General features: G+C 40.1%; 1 protein-coding gene across 1 annotated transcript in view; it reads left to right on the forward strand.

Moving 5' to 3' along the window:
• Positions 1 to 7,046: 7,046 nt before the first annotated feature.
• Positions 7,047 to 19,476, forward strand: part of LOC110499201 (cytohesin-3) — a 38,475-nt gene continuing 26,045 nt past the window's right edge. The window contains exon 1 of the mRNA XM_036956030.2: positions 7,047 to 7,493. Within this exon, the coding sequence (XP_036811925.1) occupies positions 7,475 to 7,493 (19 nt within the window). The 5' untranslated portion in view covers positions 7,047 to 7,474. The remainder of the gene's footprint in view (positions 7,494 to 19,476) is intronic.

A 19,476-nucleotide genomic window follows, 5' to 3' on the forward strand; every position in this document is an offset into this window, starting at 1 on the left:
CCAGGTGGCTTGTGGCAAACTTTAAACGACACTTTTTAAGGATATCTTTAAGAAATGGCTTTCTTCTTGCCACTCTTCCATAAAGGCCAGATTTGTGCAATATACAACTGATTGTTGTCCTATGGACAGAGTCTCCCACCTCAGCTGTAGATCTCTGCAGTTCATCCAGAGTGATCATGGGCCATTTGGCTGCATCTCTGATCAGTCTTCTCCTTGTATGAGCTGAAAGTTTAGAGGGACGGCCAGGTCTTGGTAGATTTGCAGTGGTCTGATACTCCTTCCATTTCAATATTATCGCTTGCACAGTGCTCCTTGGGATGTGTAAAGCTTGGGAAATCTTTTTGTATCCAAATCCGGCTTTAAACTTCTTCACAACAGTATCTCGGACCTGCCTGGTGTGTTCCTTGATCTTCATGATGCTCTCTGCACTTTTAACGGACCTCTGAGACTATCACAGTGCAGGTGCATTTATACGGAGACTTGATTACACACAGGTGGATTGTATTTATCATCATTAGTCATTTAGGTCAACATTGGATCATTCAGAGATCCTCACTGAACTTCTGGAGAGAGTTTGCTGCACTGAAAGTACAGGGGCTGAATAATTTTGCACACCCAATTTTTCAGTTTTTGATTTGTTAAAAAAGTTTGAAATATCCAATAAATGATTGTGTCCCACTTGTTGTTGATTCTTCACAAAAACATACAGTTTTATATCTTTATGTTTGAAGCCTGAAATGTGGCAAAAGGTCGCAAAGTTCAAGGGGGCCGAATACTTTCGCAAGGCACTGTATATCACAATATTCCCGCCCTGCCGGAAATCACTGCCATGGGATTCAATCTGATTTCTCTGTCAATGAACCGTTTCTCACAACTATTCAACCATGGTTGTTGAGTCTAATGCCAGTCATGGACATGCAGCAACATTATGTGGACACTCAGGGAGAGTCCCTAAAACTCACAGAGTGACTGGAGATACGGTAGTCACAGTATTTCCTGGACAGTTGACTGAGACTCAGCCAGTTGGTTGTAAGTCAAGAGGTACCCCATTATAACCTTCTGGGTCACGTAACATGTTATCTTGCTCAAATATGTTGCCTAGACTTTACCAAGAGCAGCAATAGTGCAAGATATACTAGCTGAGGAAAACATGTCTGTGTGTCCCCTACTGTTTTAGAAAGTAATGTTTCATCAATATTGGTCCATTGGAGAACGGAAATCAAACATGAGTGTTGGTCTGACTCCACAAATTCTTCAAAAGGGAGCAACATTTCATGCAGAAATTGGATATATTCTCGCTGTCTTCTTGAAAGAAGGAAGTGTACATCTCATAGACAGAACAGTGTGCAAGAGACTGAAAAGGCAGCATTCAGATAGCAGTGAGGGCTTGCTAGTGGGGTGGGGGGAGGCTGTGTAGCAAACCTCAGTTCAGCTCCCAGGCAGGGTGGCAGATGAATATTATCATATATGACGGCTCAGCACAGCCTAAGTTAACTCACACACACGCACGCGCGCACGCACACACACGCACGCACGCACAGACACACACACACACACACACACATACAACCACACACCGGACCATGTTAACTCGGTCAGCTTCCCACCATTCCCCAGGACTGATGCCTTAATCTGACAGACATATGCTGCCTCAGGGAACATGACAGCCTCCAGCTAAATATGGAATGAAGAGCATCATGTGGATGTTCCTTTAGCCTCTGATTGTCAACAAAAACATAGCTTTAAGTTGGACAGTTTGGTTGGGGGTGGGGGGGATCAAAATGTATCATAAATCCAAGACAATAAAGTCATTTGAAAATGAAAAAAGGCGACAGAAATGTCATGGGGGGGATGGACTTCAGCTGTACCTTAGCAACGACAATGGATTGAGACATTTGAGACCCATTACATTAGTTTTTATTGATTTCAAGAAAGAGCAGGAATTGTGTCTGATTGAGAGTGCTTTTCATTACTCCACCCTTCCACAACCGCACACAGCAACATTTTTAAAGGGAGTAAAACTGGGGGGGAAACAGAGCCTTTCCTGGACCAGGCCGGACATCTGTTCTCAACACAGGAAATCATTCTCCAAAATGGAGGCCCCACACTGTCTCCCTGTGTGTGTGTGTGTGTGTGTGTGTGTGTGTGTGTGTGTGTGTGTGTGTGTGTGTGTGTGTGTGTGTTGGATTGAACTCTAGATCTATTTTTTCTCTCTGTTCTTCTCCTTTGATGAGTGGTCCTCAGTGCATCATTTAAACCAGCTAGCAGTACTCTCTGCATCACAGGCATCCTCTGTTGTAGCTGAGATAAAACAGCTGTGTCACAGTGGAAGAGAAGGAGAGGGAGAGAAATAGAGAGAGATAGAAGGAGGAGGGAAAAGAGTGAGGAGAAGTGGAGAAGAAGAAGGGGGAGAGAGGGAGAGGGGGAAAGACAGGACGAGAGAAGGAGTAGGAGAAAGAAAGGAGCATCAAGGGTAATCTGGAGGTTTGATTTGGTGTGTACAGGAGGATGGGATTGAGTCTATATTGGCCTAACCTCTGTTCACTGTCTTCTGATACAAACTTCATCATCTCCCAAATCTGACACATCATGTACAGTACTGTAGGACTTGCCCTAAGGAGATAACCCCTTAAAACTCCTGGAAGATTCTCAACTGTGTCACAAAAAAGTTTTCTCCCCTTAAGTTTCTTTATAATATGGCGTGATTTGAAATCTAAACTGCTTTGTGCTTCTAGCTAAGGGAGGCCTCTGCATATCAATAGGACTGTATGGGGTCTTTCTGTGAATTAGCTGTAACCATCCACGCTCAAAAGCAGGGAGGAATCTTCATTTGTTTACCCCTGCAGCCTTTGTGAGAGGACCATTCATTTTCTGTTCCAGTAAACGCTTGTCGCATGTTCATTACAGACAGCACAGTTGCATCATTATCCTGGTCAGATAAACATCTCCTGGTTGTCTTCTGTGTCAGTGATTGCATAAATGAATGTGAATATCATAATTTGTATGATCCTATATTATATTGTGTGGATATCATGATCCATATCATCCTATGTACTTTACACTACATAACCAAATGTATGTGGACACCTGCTCGTCAAACATCTCATTCCAAAATCATGGGCGTTAATATGGAGTTGGTCCCCCCTTTGCTGCTATAACAGCCTCCACTCTTCTGTGAAGGCTTTCCACTAGATGTTGGAACATTGCTGCGGGGACTTGCTTCTATTCAGCTACAAGAGCATTAGTGAGCTTGGGCACTGATGTTGGGCGATTAGGCCTGGCTTGCAATCGTGGTTCCAATTCATCCCAAAAGGTGTTCAATGAGGTTGAGGTCAGGGCTCTGTGCAGGCCAGTCAAGCTCCTTTACACCGATCTCAACAAACCATTTCTGTATGGACCTCGCTTTGTGCACAGGGGCTGCTTTCAGCTTCATGCTGAAACAGGAAAGGTCCTTCCCCAAACTGTTGCCACAAAGTTGAAGGTACAGAATCATCTAGAATGCCATTGTATGCTGTAGAGTTAAGATTTCCCTTCACTGGAACTGAGGGGACTAGCCCAAACCATGAAAAACAGTCCCAAAGAACAGTTATTGTCCTGCCAGAGGCAGTTTGGAACTTGGTAGTGAGTGTTGCAACCGAGGACTGACGATTTTTACAGGCTTCAGCACTCGTGGTCCTGTTCTATGAGCTTGTGTGGCCTGCTCCTAGACATTTACACTTCACAATAACTGAGCTTACACTTGACCAGAGTTGACATTTGATGAACTGACTTGTTGGAAAGATAGCATCCACGTTGAAAGTCACTGAGCTCTTCAGTAAGGCCATTCTACAGCCAATGTTTGTCTATGAAGATTGCATTGCTGTGTGCTCGATTTTATACACCTGTCAGCAATGGATGTGGCTGAAATAGCTGAATCTACTAATTTGGGGATGTCCCTCTACTTTTGTATATGTAGTGTATGTGTATTCAATGTGTATTCGTATACTATACTACTATTTGTATACTCTGTAGGACTAGCCTAGATATCATGATATGATAAAGAGAAAGAGAACGAATGAAAAAAAAAGGTAAAACATTATAAGGGTATATTGCCTTTGTGTAAGAGAAGCTGTAAGAGAAAGTCATACCAAGTTAAAGGAACAATCAATGCCGACTGACTTCCTCTTTAAAAAAAATACATTTTTTTTATTGTCACATAAACCAGATAGGTGCAGTGAAATGTGTTGTTTAGCAGGATAAAGCTAATTCTAATCAGCAACCTTTCGATTACTGACCCAACACTCTAACCACTAGACTACCTGCTGCCCTTTCTAATTTCATTATGTAATAGTTATGTCATGGCTGTTCTACTGTCAACAGGCGTCAGTGTGGAAATGATGTAAGGGGTGTGGTGAAGTGAGGTCAGTTTTCCATAATTGTTACACAATCCTTTGGCAATCCATGAAACGGAAGCGATCCAATGTATTCCCATCCTCACAGTATGGTTCATGGGATAACATTCATTGTGTATCAGTAACTAAGGAGAGATGGGAAAAGGCAAGAAGTAGTGTAAGCCAACAGTATGGGGCCAAATTAGATTTGTTTTATACTCTAAGGGATTGGATCTGTCCCAAGACTTGGCTGTTTTTCCTTGGAAACCCATTTAATTCTCACTGTATGCTGTCTTTCATCCTATCCACTCCTCCTCCAAACCCTGAAGCAGTAGGTCTAAACCAGACGTAACAACAGAGCACCCTCCCCTCCCTTGGCCCTTCCAATCTGTACAATGGCTCTTCCTCTCAACTGCCATTGTGCAATGACATGAGTCCTCTGGACGTGTAGGTGGACCTAACATGTACTCCTGTGAGTGAGTCACACGTGCCCTTGCAGGTCGGATGCACTGAAGTCATGATGTCAGTACTATGTTGAGGATTGACAGGAGGAACTGCCAGGAGTTCCTGTAACATGCTGAATATATATAATAATTTACTATGTTTAACTGTTGGTTTAATATGTGATGTCACCAGTGGGAGGAGCCTCTAACATTCCCCAAAGAAATAAGAGAGATACAGCAGACACTTTGATTTGATCCTTAGAGCCAACACTCTGAGAGCAATTCAATAATCGTGTCATACATGATGCCATTTCATTATGCATTTGCAAATTCCAAACACATTACGAAAGATGAATATATTAATGTCATTATCACCATCAAATGACAAAGGGGCGTAGGCACTGGTGGGCCTGGGTGGGTGCAGAGCCATCCACTGGAAAGCCAAGCCCACCCAATCAGTGTTCAGTGTTCCAAACGGGACATTAATTGTTATTTTACCTGAGTACAGCACTAGACTTGGGCAGGAGCTCACCAGGACCAGAACCGCAAATGTTATTCTGCTTGAGTTCCTGCACCTCCTATAGAATATTAGTGCAATAGTAAATATAAACGGTACCTGCACCCAAAATGAGTACTAGAACCTATTTCAATCCAAGTCAAGCACTGGCTTAAACACACATACACCCTCAGATGGAAGGGGGTGGGTAGGTGGGGAAATAATAATAATAATAATAACACATTTTATTTGGCAGATGCCTGTCAGGACACTCAAGGACATCTTACATAAAATCTAGTGCTGTACATAAAATCAATAATTTAGGCCTATGTAATGAATTGGATTTATGCTTGATTATTTACTGTAAAAAAAACAATCAGCTTAAAAATTTGCAAAATAATGGGCAGGTTCTGGCACTTGTCACTTGCACTGATACCATATGTGCAGTAAACAGTAGCCATCACTGTGTAGGCTTGGCTACACTGTGTAGGCTTGGCTACACTGTTACACTGTGTAGGCTTGGCTACACTGTGTAGGCTTGGCTACACTGTGTAGGCTACTCCCCATGATCTATCTAGCTAAGACTCACGAGCCAACTTGGCTAGCAAAAACAAGTACAATGGCTAAACAAAGCTCACAGTTAAATTTTTTGTTGGATAAAATGTCAACTTATTTGATATCAGTGATTTTGCCATAAAGGGCCTCCAGTCCCTCTCTTTATCAATCACTGATCGCATTGATCTAATCAAGCGCATTAAATACAGTTTCAGTACATTCAGAGACAATGATCAGCACTACAACGCTGTTTTATCTGCTAACGCAAGCAAAGCAAGCGGTACCAGAGCGCCAAGTCTAGGTCCAAAAGGCTCCTTAACAGCTTCTACCCCCAAGCCCGGTCTTGTACGTAAACAAGGTATGGTCTACACCTGTTGAATTCGGCGCATGTGACAAATACAATTTGATTTATTAAAGACTTTCAGAAATCATGAAATACGCTTCACTTCGACTCGAATTTAATTGGAAATATAACTTTGCCCTATGCTTCTCCACCCATGCGCTATAGTTGGGCCCTATAGGCATTTAATTGATATCACACAATACATTGTAGGCGCACTTGGTCTCCCGCGCCCAGCAGAGAATTGCACTCGGATTTTGACTTATAAAGTGATCTCGACTAAGAAAAGGTTGGTGACCACTGTTCTAGTCTATATAGGCTATGGCTGCCTATTGTGATTATTACTGTTATATCAGGGCATTATGTTCTAATCTCAAAGTCTATTAATTATAGGCCTATGGTTTATTATGTTTCGGGTCTATGTGAGTCCTATGTTAAATGCAAGAATCTTGGATTTCAAGACTATCTGGTCTGTAATGCGAAATTACATGTTAGATGGTTTGTTGTGTTAGACCGATTACAGTAGGGTATAGGGTAGGCTATGTTTTTATGATAATTTAATGATGATTTGAGTGCCCAAATTGTGGTCCACCTACATTTTTGCTGGCCCCGCCATCAACGGATTTCTGCCTACACCGCCGAATGACAGTTTAAGCTTGTTGCACCAAATAGAGACTTTATCTTCTATCAGTGCAAATGTTCTTAAGTTGTTCATATGTTTTTAATATATATATATATATATATATATATATATAAATATACATGGAAATATACATGGAACTAATGAAACATTTTTTGAGGGTGAGGGGTTGTCTGTCACCACCGGGGCGGAGCAGAGTGATGACGTATGGTAAACGTTTAGCCATGTAGAGAATCCGCTATCCTTTGCATTGCATTGGACTGCATTGGAGTAGGTTGCCTAACCTGGATAGAGAGGGATGGTAGTGGCAGGATAACTATTATCATCGGATTTAATACATCCAATTCTTGGAAACGTTTCTAATACATCTTTAATCGTAATACATGGATGTTTATTTGGTGGTACCCTAGATTTCTCATGAAGGTAGGCTTTTTTGTTATTAATATATTTTCGCTGTTGCATTTCGACTGTGCACAGCTCAGCTCCCTGTGAGTCGTCGGTCTGTCATTACAGGATATAGATCGTAGCCTATCTACCGTTTAAAGACAGTAATAAAAACACGTCTACCTTGACATCTAAACTTGACCCACCGATCTGATTTCTGGACTGTCTCATCACGGCATTCACGAGATGGACGAAGACAATCAAGGTAAGACCCACGATGATTCAATCACCGTCTCTCTTTCCCTCTCTCTGTTCCATCATCTGCTGTGATGTGTGCATGTACTGCTAGGGACTATATGAAATGCGCCGTAAAGCATGAGTCGAGGCATACAACTGTAACCACCAATGCATGCATTTAATCATCAGCAATTGATCTTGATTTTCCTTCAACACTAAGGTATTAAGAAATGCAATGGTATTTTATCAACTGTTGTCAGATATGGGGCTACATCAGGGGTAGGGTATAAAGAGACCTAGTGGAGGATGGTTACTGTTCATATTTCTTAATCATCAGGTGGGACAATAAATTATGATTATCCATCAAATAAGAGGGTGTATAGTAATTGACCTCAGTGTGAGGAATGCATAAAAACGCATGCAATGTTTAGTGCTTCTTCGTGTTTAATGTCGTTTTGAAGTTTGTGCTGGAGCTCTAGCTAGGCTTCGCTTCTTTCCATTATAAAGCAGTTATATTGAAACAGCCGCTCAATGCCCTGGACGTGTGAAAAAAGATAAGATAAAGGTATCATTTTTAAACCAGGAAAGCGAACTTTTGCAACATTCATTAGATCCTTCAGAGTGGTATCCGTTCCAAATGGTTTTCCAGTTGAAATTGGAAGTTTACATACACTTAGGTTGGAGTCATTAAAACACGTTTTTCAACCACTCCACACATTTCTTGTTAACAAACTATAGTTTTGGCAAGTTGGTTAGGACATCTACTTTGTGCATGACACAAGTAATTTTTCCAACAATTGTTTACAGACATATTATTTCACTTATAATTCACTGTATCAGAATTATAGTGGGTCAAAAGTTTACATACACTAAGTTGACTGTGCCTTCAAACTGCTTGGAAAATTCCAGAAAAGGATGCCATGGCTTTAGAAGCTTCTGATAGGCTAATTGCCATCATTTGAGTCAATTGGAGGTGTACCTGTGGATGTATTTCAAGGCCTACATTCAAACTCAGTGCCTCTTTTCTTGACATGGGAAAATCAAAAGAAATCAGCCAAGACCTCAGAAAAAAAATTGTAGACCTCCACAAGTCTGGTTCATCCTTGGGATTAATTTCCAAATGCCTGAAGGTACCATGTTCATCTGTACAAACAATAGAATGCAAGTATAAACACCATGGGACCACGCAGCCATCATACCTCTCAGGAAGGAGACGCATTCTGTCACCTAGAGATGAACGTACTTTGGTGCGAAAAGTGCAAATCAATCCCAGAACAACAGCAAAGGACCTTGTGAAGATGTTGGAGGAAACAGTTAGAAAAGTATCTATATCCACAGTAAAACAAGTCCTATATCGACATAACCTGAATGGCCGCTCAGCAAGGAAGAAGCCACTGCTCCAAAACCGCCACACAAAAGCCAGACTATGGTTTGCAACTGCACATGGAGACAAAGATCGTACTTTTTGGAGAAATGTCCTCTGGTCTGATGAAACAAAAATAGAACTGTTTGGCCGTTATGACAATCGTTATGTTTGGAGAAAAACGGGGGCGGCTTGCAGCCGAAGAACACCATCCCAACCGTGAAGCACGGGGGTGGCAGCATCATGTTGTGGGGGTGCTTTGCTGCAGGAGAGACTGGTACACTTCACAAAATAGATGGCATCATGGGGCAGGAAAATGATGTGGATATAATGAGGCAACATCTCAAGACATCAGTCAGGAAGTTATAGCTTGGTTGCAAATGGGTCTTCCAAATGGACAATGACCCCAAGCATACTTCCAAAGTTGTGGCAAAATGGCTTAAAGACAACAAAGTCAAGGTATTGGAGTGGCCATCACAAAGCCCTGACCTCAATCCTATAGAACATTTGTGGGCAGAACTGAAAAAGTGTGTGCGAGCAAGGAGGCCAACAAACCTGACTCAGTTACACCAGCTCTGTCAGGAGGAATGGGCCAAAATTCACCCAACTTATTGTGGGAATCTTGTGGAAGGATACACAAAACATTTGACCCAAGTTAAACAATTTAAACCCAATGCTACCGAATACTAATTGAGTGTGTGTAAACTTCTGACCCACTGGGAATGTGATGAAAGAAATTAAAGCTGAAAGAAATCATTCTCTCTACTATTATTCTGACATTTCACATTCTTAAAATAAAGTGGTGATCCTAACTGACCTAAAACAGGGAATTTTTACTAGGATTAAATGTCAGGAATTGTGAAAATCTGAGTTTAAATATATTTGGCAAAATTATATGTAAACTACTTACTGACTTCAACTGTATTTAAGTGACAGTGATAAACTACAGCCTATGGCATTCCATAGGTCTACTGCTTTCACGATGCAAGAGAAAACCCACACACAGTATATTTTGATAACCCCCCCCCCCCCCCCCCCACACACACACACACACACACACACACACACACACACACACACACACAGGAGGGGTGAGATACACACACTTACACAATCTCACAATCTCACAATCTCACACACAAACACCAAATCCAAACAGGATAATCTTCCAGCCCCATCCCAAGGCAGGGGGCGAAGGCCATGTAAATGTGTTGTAAACATTTGTCTTGAGAAGAGAAGCAGAATAACTGTTTGGCAGTTAAACTGTGAGAGATTAGCAGATGCTGAAGAGGGGACCCTCTGCATATCTCACCCCTCTTCAGCCCACACTGGTCCATCCTGTTTCTGTAGTGTTAACCCTTTTCATGCTCTACATAACCCCTGCCTGGTTAAATTAAGGTTTAAGGGCAGAAGGTAGCCTAGCGGTTAAGAGCGTTGGTTCGAATCCCAAGCCTACTTGATGAAACATCTGCCAATGTGCCCTTGAGCTAGGCACTTAATCCTAGTTGCTCTGGATAAGAGTGTCTAGTAAAATGTGTGTGTGTGTGTCTGCTCAAAGTATACTGTACACTATGCTGGCATGCTACATTTCCCCCTGGTAGTCAGAGTAGCGCTGGTTAAAATGCCTTTTTAATTCAAGTCAAAACCCTTAAACTCAAATCAGTGCTGTGCAGAGTGTAACGCTTCATGATGTCATGGAGCTGTACTGTGCTGTGCAGCATATGGTCAAAGTTGGGGCATAATTTGTTCCGCCTCCATTTACTGCCTGCTAACAAGGAGAGGGAAAAAGGGACATGATATAGGATTAGTTCATGTTCTTATATGTGCTGATAGTGAGCATGCATACTTCCTCTCATAGGAGAACAAACAGAGATAATTACACAGAAGAACAGAACACACACACACACTCCGGCACACTCTGAGAAACTAGGGCAGTGAGTAGAGTATAATATGGAATTCATTAATGCGTGTTTACTCCTACTTCTACACACTTGGCGCACTCCTCTGTGCTGTTTACATGCCACAAGACAGACGTCTGCGCTCACATTGTGTAAAACAGACCCTAAATCACAAGTGTTGTATGGCACAAAGTCTATTTTATAGACTCATTGTATAGTTAGGCTGGTAGAGTGAAAGCAGAAATGAAATACATTGTAGGCCTACAAATTGTCCAGCACTCACTTGATGCTGGTTGTGGGTTTTTAGAGCCTCTATTTCCTCTAGATCTGTAGGGACATTTTCAGCTTTGCCTTCGTCAGGGGGATAAAGGAAAGTGCTCTGTTTGAGTGGTGTTTTTACTAAGTGTTCTGTTTGAATGGTGTTTTTACAAAGTGTTCTGTTTGAATGGTGTTTTTACTAAGTGTTCTGTTGGAATGTTTTTTTTTACTAAGTGTTCTGTTGGAATGTTTTTTTTTACTAAGTGCTCTGTTTGAATGTTTTTTTTAACGAAGTGCTCTGTTGGAATGTTTTTTTACAAAGTGCTCTGTTGGAATGTTTTTTTTATTAAGTGCTCTGTTGGAATGTTTTTTTACAAAGTGCTCTGTTGGAATGTTTTTTTTATTAAGTGCTCTGTTGGAATGTTTTTTTACAAAGTGCTCTGTTGGAATGTTTTTTTTATTAAGTGCTCTGTTGGAATGTTTTTTTACAAAGTGCTCTGTTGGAATGTTTTTTTAATTAAGTGCTCTGTTGGAATGTTTTTTTTATTAAGTGCTCTGTTGGAATGTGTTTTTTATTAAGTGCTCTGTTGGAATGTTTTTTTACAAAGTGCTCTGTTGGAATGTTTTTTTTATTAAGTGCTCTGTTGGAATGTTTTTTACAAAGTGCTCTGTTGGAATGGGGTTATTACTAAGTGCTCTGTTGGAATGGTTTTATTATTAAGTGCTCTGTTGGAATGTTTTTTTTAACGAAGTGCTCTGTTGGAATGGGGTTATTACTAAGTGCTCTGTTGGAATGTTTTTTTTACTAAGTGCTCTGTTGGAATGGGTTTATTACTAAGTGCTCTGTTGTAATGTTTTTTTTACTAAGTGCTCTGTTGGAATGGGTTTATCATTAAGTGCTCTGTTGGAATGTTTTTTTTACTACGTGCTCTGTTGGAATGGGGTTTTTACTAAGTGCTCTGTTGGAATGGGTTTTTTATTAAGTGCTCTGTTGGAATGGGGTTATTACTAAGTGCTCTGTTGGAATGATTTTTTTATTAAGTGCTCTGTTGGAATGGTTTTTTTATTAAGTGCTCTGTTGGAATGGGGTTATTACTAAGTGCTCTGTTGGAATGTTTTTTTTACTAAGTGCTCTGTTGGAATGGGTTTATTACTAAGTGCTCTGTTGTAATGTTTTTTTTACTAAGTGCTCTGTTGGAATGGGTTTATTATTAAGTGCTCTGTTGGAATGTTTTTTTTACTACGTGCTCTGTTGGAATGGGTTTTTTATTAAGTGCTCTGTTGGAATGGGGTTATTACTAAGTGCTCTGTTGGAATTATTTTTTTATTAAGTGCTCTGTTGGAATGGGTTTTTATTAAGTGCTCTGTTGGAATGTTTTTTTTATTAAGTGCTCTGTTGGAATGTGTTTTTTATTAAGTGCTCTGTTGGAATGTTTTTTTACAAAGTGCTCTGTTGGAATGTTTTTTTTATTAAGTGCTCTGTTGGAATGTTTTTTTACAAAGTGCTCTGTTGGAATGTTTTTTTTATTAAGTGCTCTGTTGGAATGTTATTTTTACAAAGTGCTCTGTTGGAATGTTTTTTTTATTAAGTGCTCTGTTGGAATGGGGTTATTACTAAGTGCTCTGTTGGAATGTTTTTTTTACTAAGTGCTCTGTTGGAATGGGTTTATTATTAAGTGCTCTGTTGGAATGTTTTTTTTACTAAGTGCTCTGTTGGAATGGGTTTATTACTAAGTGCTCTGTTGGAATGGGTTTATTATTAAGTGCTCTGTTGGAATGGGTTTTTTACTAAGTGCTCTGTTGGAATGGGGTTTTTACTAAGTGCTCTGTTGGAATGTTTTTTTTACTAAGTGCTCTGTTGGAATGGGTTTATTATTAAGAGCTCTGTTGGAATGTTTTTTTTACTACGTGCTCTGTTGGAATGGGTTTTTTACTAAGTGCTCTGTTGGAATGGGTTTTTTATTAAGTGCTCTGTTGGAATGGGGTTATTACTAAGTGCTCTGTTGGAATGATTTTTTTATTAAGTGCTCTGTTGGAATGGGTTTTTATTAAGTGCTCTGTTGGAATGTTTTTTTTTATTAAGTGCTCTGTTGGAATGTGTTTTTTATTAAGTGCTCTGTTGGAATGTTTTTTTACAAAGTGCTCTGTTGGAATGTTTTTTTTATTAAGTGCTCTGTTGGAATGGGTTTATTATTAAATGCTATGTTGGAATGTTTTTTTTACTAAGTGCTCTGTTGGAATGGGGTTTTTACTAAGTGCTCTGTTGGAATGATTTTTTTACTAAGTGCTCTGTTGGAATGGGTTTTTTACTAAGTGCTCTGTTGGAATGTTTTTTTTATTAAGTGCTCTGTTGGAATGTTTTTTTACAAAGTGCTCTGTTGGAATGTTTTTTTTATTAAGTGCTCTGTTGGAATGTTATTTTTACAAAGTGCTCTGTTGGAATGTTTTTTTTTATAAAGTGCTCTGTTGGAATGGGGTTATTACTAAGTGCTCTGTTGGAATGTTTTTTTTACTAAGTGCTCTGTTGGAATGGGTTTATTATTAAGTGCTCTGTTGGAATGTTTTTTTTACTAAGTGCTCTGTTGGAATGGGTTTATTACTAAGTGCTCTGTTGGAATGGGTTTATTATTAAGTGCTCTGTTGGAATGGGTTTTTTACTAAGTGCTCTGTTGGAATGGGGTTTTTACTAAGTGCTCTGTTGGAATGTTTTTTTTACTAAGTGCTCTGTTGGAATGGGTTTATTATTAAGAGCTCTGTTGGAATGTTTTTTTTACTACGTGCTCTGTTGGAATGGGTTTTTTACTAAGTGCTCTGTTGGAATGGGTTTTTTATTAAGTGCTCTGTTGGAATGGGGTTATTACTAAGTGCTCTGTTGGAATGATTTTTTTATTAAGTGCTCTGTTGGAATGGGTTTTTATTAAGTGCTCTGTTGGAATGTTTTTTTTTATTAAGTGCTCTGTTGGAATGTGTTTTTTATTAAGTGCTCTGTTGGAATGTTTTTTTACAAAGTGCTCTGTTGGAATGTTTTTTTTATTAAGTGCTCTGTTGGAATGGGTTTATTATTAAATGCTATGTTGGAATGTTTTTTTTACTAAGTGCTCTGTTGGAATGGGGTTGTTACTAAGTGCTCTGTTGGAATGATTTTTTTACTAAGTGCTCTGTTGGAATGGGGTTTTTACTAAGTGCTCTGTTGGAATGTTTTTTTTATTAAGTGCTCTGTTGAAATGTTTTTTTACAAAGTGCTCTGTTGGAATGTTTTTTTTATTAAGTGCTCTGTTGGAATGTTATTTTTTACAAAGTGCTCTGTTGGAATGTTTTTTTTATAAAGTGCTCTGTTGGAATGGGGTTATTACTAAGTGCTCTGTTGGAATGTTTTTTTTACTAAGTGCTCTGTTGGAATGGGTTTATTATTAAGTGCTCTGTTGGAATGTTTTTTTTACTAAGTGCTCTGTTGGAATGGGTTAATTAGTAAGTGCTCTGTTGGAATGTTTTTTTTACTAAGTGCTCTGTTGGAATGGGTTTATTACTAAGTGCTCTGTTGAAATGTTTTTTTACTAAGTGCTCTGTTGGAATGGGGTTATTACTAAGTGCTCTGTTGGAATGTTTTTTTTACTAAGTGCTCTGTTGGAATGGGTTTATTATTAAGTGCTCTGTTGGAATGTTTTTTTTACTAAGTGCTCTGTTGGAATGGGTTAATTACTAAGTGCTCTGTTGGAATGTTTTTTTTACTAAGTGCTCTGTTGGAATGGGTTTATTTTTAAGTGCTCTGTTGGAATGGGTTTTTTACTAAGTGCTCTGTTGGAATGGGGTTTTTACTAAGTGCTCTGTTGGAATGTTTTTTTTATTAAGTGCTCTGTTGGAATGGGGTTATTACTAAGTGCTCTGTTGAAATGTTTTTTTACTAAGTGCTCTGTTGGAATGGGGTTATTACTAAGTGCTCTGTTGGAATGTTTTTTTTACTAAGTGCTCTGTTGGAATGGGTTTATTATTAAGTGCTCTGTTGGAATGCTTTTTTTACTAAGTGCTCTGTTGGAATGGGGTTTTTACTAAGTGCTCTGTTGGAATGATTTTTTTACTAAGTGCTCTGTTGGAATGGGTTTTTTACTAATTGCTCTGTTGGAATGGGGTTTTTACTAAGTGCTCTGTTGGAATGTTTTTTTACTAAGTGCTCTGTTGGAATGGGGTTATTACTAAGTGCTCTGTTGGAATGGGGTTTTTACTAAGTGCTCTGTTGGAATGGGGTTATTACTAAGTGCTCTGTTGGAATGTTTTTTTTACTAAGTGGTCTGTTGGAATGGGGTTATTACTAAGTGCTCTGTTGGAATGGGGTTATTACTAAGTGCTCTGTTGGAATGGGGTTTCTACTAAGTGCTCTGTTGGAATGTTTTTTTTACTAAGTGCTCTGTTGGAATGGGGTTATTACTAAGTGCTCTGTTGGAATGTTTTTTTTACTAAGTGCTCTGTTGGAATGGGGTTATTACTAAGTGCTCTGTTGGAATGTTTTTTTTACTAAGTGCTCTGTTGGAATGGGGTTTTTACCAAGTGCTCTGTTGGAATGTTTTTTTTACTAAGTGCTCTGTTGGAATGTTTTTTTTACTAAGTGCTCTGTTGGAATGTTTTTTTTACTAAGTTCTCTGTTGGAATGGGGTTATAACTAAGTGCTCTGTTGGAATGTTTTTTTTTACTAAGTGCTCTGTTGGAATGGGGTTATTACTAAGTGCTCTGTTGGAATGGGGTTATTACTAAGTGCTCTGTTGGAATGTTTTTTTTACTAAGTGCTCTGTTGGAATGTGTTTTTTACTAAGTGCTCTGTTGGAATGGGGTTATTACTAAGTGCTCTGTTGCAATGGGTTTTTTACTAAGTGCTGTGTGTCTTGTCAGTATTTCTTGTGTCCGGATCCTGATAACCTTAGTGACACCCTCTCTCTTTCAACATGCTTTCTTCTATCTGACCGTGGGAAACACCAAGGAAACCCCTTTCCTTCCATTCTCTCTGGGCAGAAAGTGTCTGTGTTTGTGCATGATTTGTGTGTATGATTTGTGTGTGTGTGTGCATGATTGTGTGTGTATTTGTTCTTTGGGACTGTAGGTTACGGTGTTGAGGGGCAGTTAATTCTGTCAATAGGCTTTTCTTATCAGAAATGGGCACCTTGACAACAATTATTTTTTCAAATTAATACTTTATTATTTTATGTTGAATTCATCTCCATTTTCCTTTCATTCTGTATCTTGGAGACTGTAATTATGCCTTTTATCAATCTCACTGGGCATGGAAACATACATGTTCTTTGAGAAGAACATCAATACAAACTGCTTGAGTCTTTGGGGTGTTGAAGTTTTATATGAGTTGAAGTTTTACATTAGTGGTTTCCTGCCCCGAATCTACACTATAGGTCTATTTCGTTGGCCAGCAGTCTTTGTTGTGGCGGTAGGGTGAGGGGTGTGAGGGGACATTAGGAAGTCATTATTGCCATGCTGTGGGTGCCTTTTGGCTGGTCTGTAGCTCGAACACTGCCTGGAGGGCCTTCTGGCTTGCACAAGGCATCTGCTAGCTACAGCCATAGGCTATATGGCTACATCAGATACAGCCAGTCAACTAACTAGCCCCCCTACACAGCTGTTTCTCTCTCTGCCCTTCTGGTTTGTCAGAGTAAGTCCTGTTTTCTTTCTTATGTTTTCTTTTACCATCCTGTGTCTTACTGTCTTCCTTCCCGACTGTATCTTCATGACATATTTCTACTCTGTGTGCTATATGAGCCATGTTATACATGTAGCCTTTATGAGGCCTCCTACCATGTTGCCTTATTGAAACAGCTTAAAAGGAGATTTAGAAAAAAAATATTCTGTTCATTTTGACTGTTAAGATTGAGTTTAGTGTATTGTGGGACGACATTGAAGGATTAGGCTATACAGTAGACACACACACACACACACACACACACACACACACACACACACACACACACACACACACACACACACACACACACACACACTTTAAGGGGTGAGGCATCATTGGCACTGCACAGACTAGGTTTAAGGAGGGATTGAGAGGGACTCTTAAAGGATTCCAGTACTGCTGCCTCATCTGTAGAGAAACACCACATATGGAATTGATTATGGGGAATACTGAGGAGGCTTCCCAATGTGTTTTCAGTGCCATAGAAGAGAGGGTAGTGGACTAGCACGTACGACTGTCTGGAAGAGTTGGCATGTCCCACAGATCATTTTGTTTGGATGCAATCTATTGCCTCGATTGTTAATGAGTTATCAAATTAGGAAGAATGAGAAAAGAGACAGACAGGGGTGGAGTTCAGATGGAGGGGGAGAGAGGAGAAGAGATGGAGAAGGAAAGCGAGAGACTGAGACTGAGCAAAAGAGAGAGAGAGAGAGAGACGGTACTTTCCTTGAGTAATAATGATCTTATTTCACTAGTAGGGGAACTAAATGGAAGTAGATCCAATTTTAAGGGGGTAGTTAGAGGCTGGATAGAGGCTGGAGGCTACGTGGGTTGTGTGTGTTTCTTGGCCAGGCTAGGTAACTGCTGCTCTCTGGTAGAGCTGGGCAATATGGACAAAAATCCATATCATGATAAATTGACTGAATTATCATGATAACGATCAATTGAACGCTAAGTTTACAACATTAGTGTGCACCAGTTACTTTTTTACATTACCCTTTAAACTACTACTACTACATTGAATGTTGTGGCTATCAATTATCCCGTTAGCAATAGCCTATATTAAGACTTATTTCATTTCAAATGTCACATTCCTCTAGTAAAGGCTACTTATCAATATCAGTAAAATGTCCTCAATAAATGGTTAGTTCGGTCGGTATCAATAATTTTTGGTTTATCATCCCAGCTCTACTCTCTGGAGCACTCAGCCCTGTGGCCCTGCGAACACAAGTATGTAGAACCAGAACACCTATTTAGAGTTCACAGGCATTCTAAAAGGAAGACGTGTGCTGTGCTTGTGTTTTCAGGGATTCTAAAAGGAAGAAGTGTGCTGTGCTTGTGTTTTCAGGGATTCTAAAAGGAAGAAGTGTGCTGTGCTTGTGTTTTCAGGGATTCTAAAAGGAAGAAGTGTGCTGTGCTTGTGTTTTCAGGGATTCTAAAAGGAAGAAGTGTGCTGTGCTTGTGTTTTCAGGGATTCTAAAAGGAAGAAGTGTGCTGTGCTTGTGTTTTCAGGGATTCTAAAATGAAGAAGTGTGCTGTGCTTGTGTTGTCAGGGATTCTAAAAGGAAGAAGTGTGCTGTGCTTGTGTTTTCAGGGATTCTAAAAGGAAGAAGTATGCTGTGCTTGTGTTTTCAGGGATTCTAAAAGAAAGAAGTTTGCTGTGCTTGTGTTTTCAGGGATTCTAAAAGGAAGAAGTGTGCTGTGCTTCTGTTTTCAGGGATTCTAAAAGGAAGAAGTGTGCTGTGCTTGTGTTTTCAGGGATTCTAAAAGGAAGAAGTATGCTGTGCTTGTGTTTTCAGGGATTCTAAAAGAAAGAAGTTTGCTGTGCTTGTGTTTTCAGGGATTCTAAAAGGAAGAAGTGTGCTGTGCTTGTGTTTTCAGGGATTCTAAAAGGAAGAAGTGTGCTGTGCTTGTGTTTTCAGGGATTCTAAAAGGAGGTGTGCTTATAGCTAGTAACTACACAAGACGCACAGGTAGACATCAAAGGTGTGCTTATAGCTAGTAACTACACAAGATGTACATGTAGACATCAAAGGTGTGCTTATAGATTGTATAAACGTCCACCCTAACACAATAACACAGAAGTCAGTAAATGTCTTAGGTGTTCCATGACTGTTATTTTGAAGTGGCCTGTGTATCTAGTCTTTCAAGCCTCCAGCAGGTCAGCCAAAGACAGCTTTGCTCCGCCCGGTCAGAGTAGACAAGCATCAACATCCTGGACTTCCAGGCAACAATCTCCAGGCAGTGGTTTTGTCTTCAGTCTTCACAGTCACTCAACCCCCATCCAGCTCTCTGATTAGAAGTGGGTGCCAGAAACAGCATCAATCTCATTCCAAGGTGTATCAAATCTGCATAAATACGAATGTACTGGCAGCAGGCATATGGGCGTGAAGTATCCGGCCCTAGCTGATATAAGGCCACAGCACATCAAATAAAATATTTACATTCTAGTGGTGATCCTGAGCAGATGTTGGGCATGAGGGGACATGATGTCTGGACAGACCAGGGTGGAGGGAGGGACCACCCGGATGGATGGATCACCCCCTAGCAGGGGTCCGCTCCCTCTCCCTAAAACAGCAGATTACACAATGCAATCATTGGATGGCAGTTTAGTTTAGCTCCCCAGTACTAGATCTTAGATCTCTCTACACCAGGGTACTAGATGCTGCTCTAGTAGCTAAACCCCAAGATATTACCCCCCACAATCTTTGCTCTCCTCCTGCCCAAAGATTTGAGCTATTACTGCAAAATAATGGTATAGTGATCGCTCCTGCATTGTCGTATACACGACAATTCATAGATGCACATAGAT

Source organism: Oncorhynchus mykiss, chromosome 20 (assembly GCF_057628025.1).
Source record: "Oncorhynchus mykiss isolate SJ-2025 chromosome 20, ASM5762802v1, whole genome shotgun sequence".
Lineage (NCBI taxonomy): Eukaryota > Metazoa > Chordata > Actinopteri > Salmoniformes > Salmonidae > Oncorhynchus > Oncorhynchus mykiss.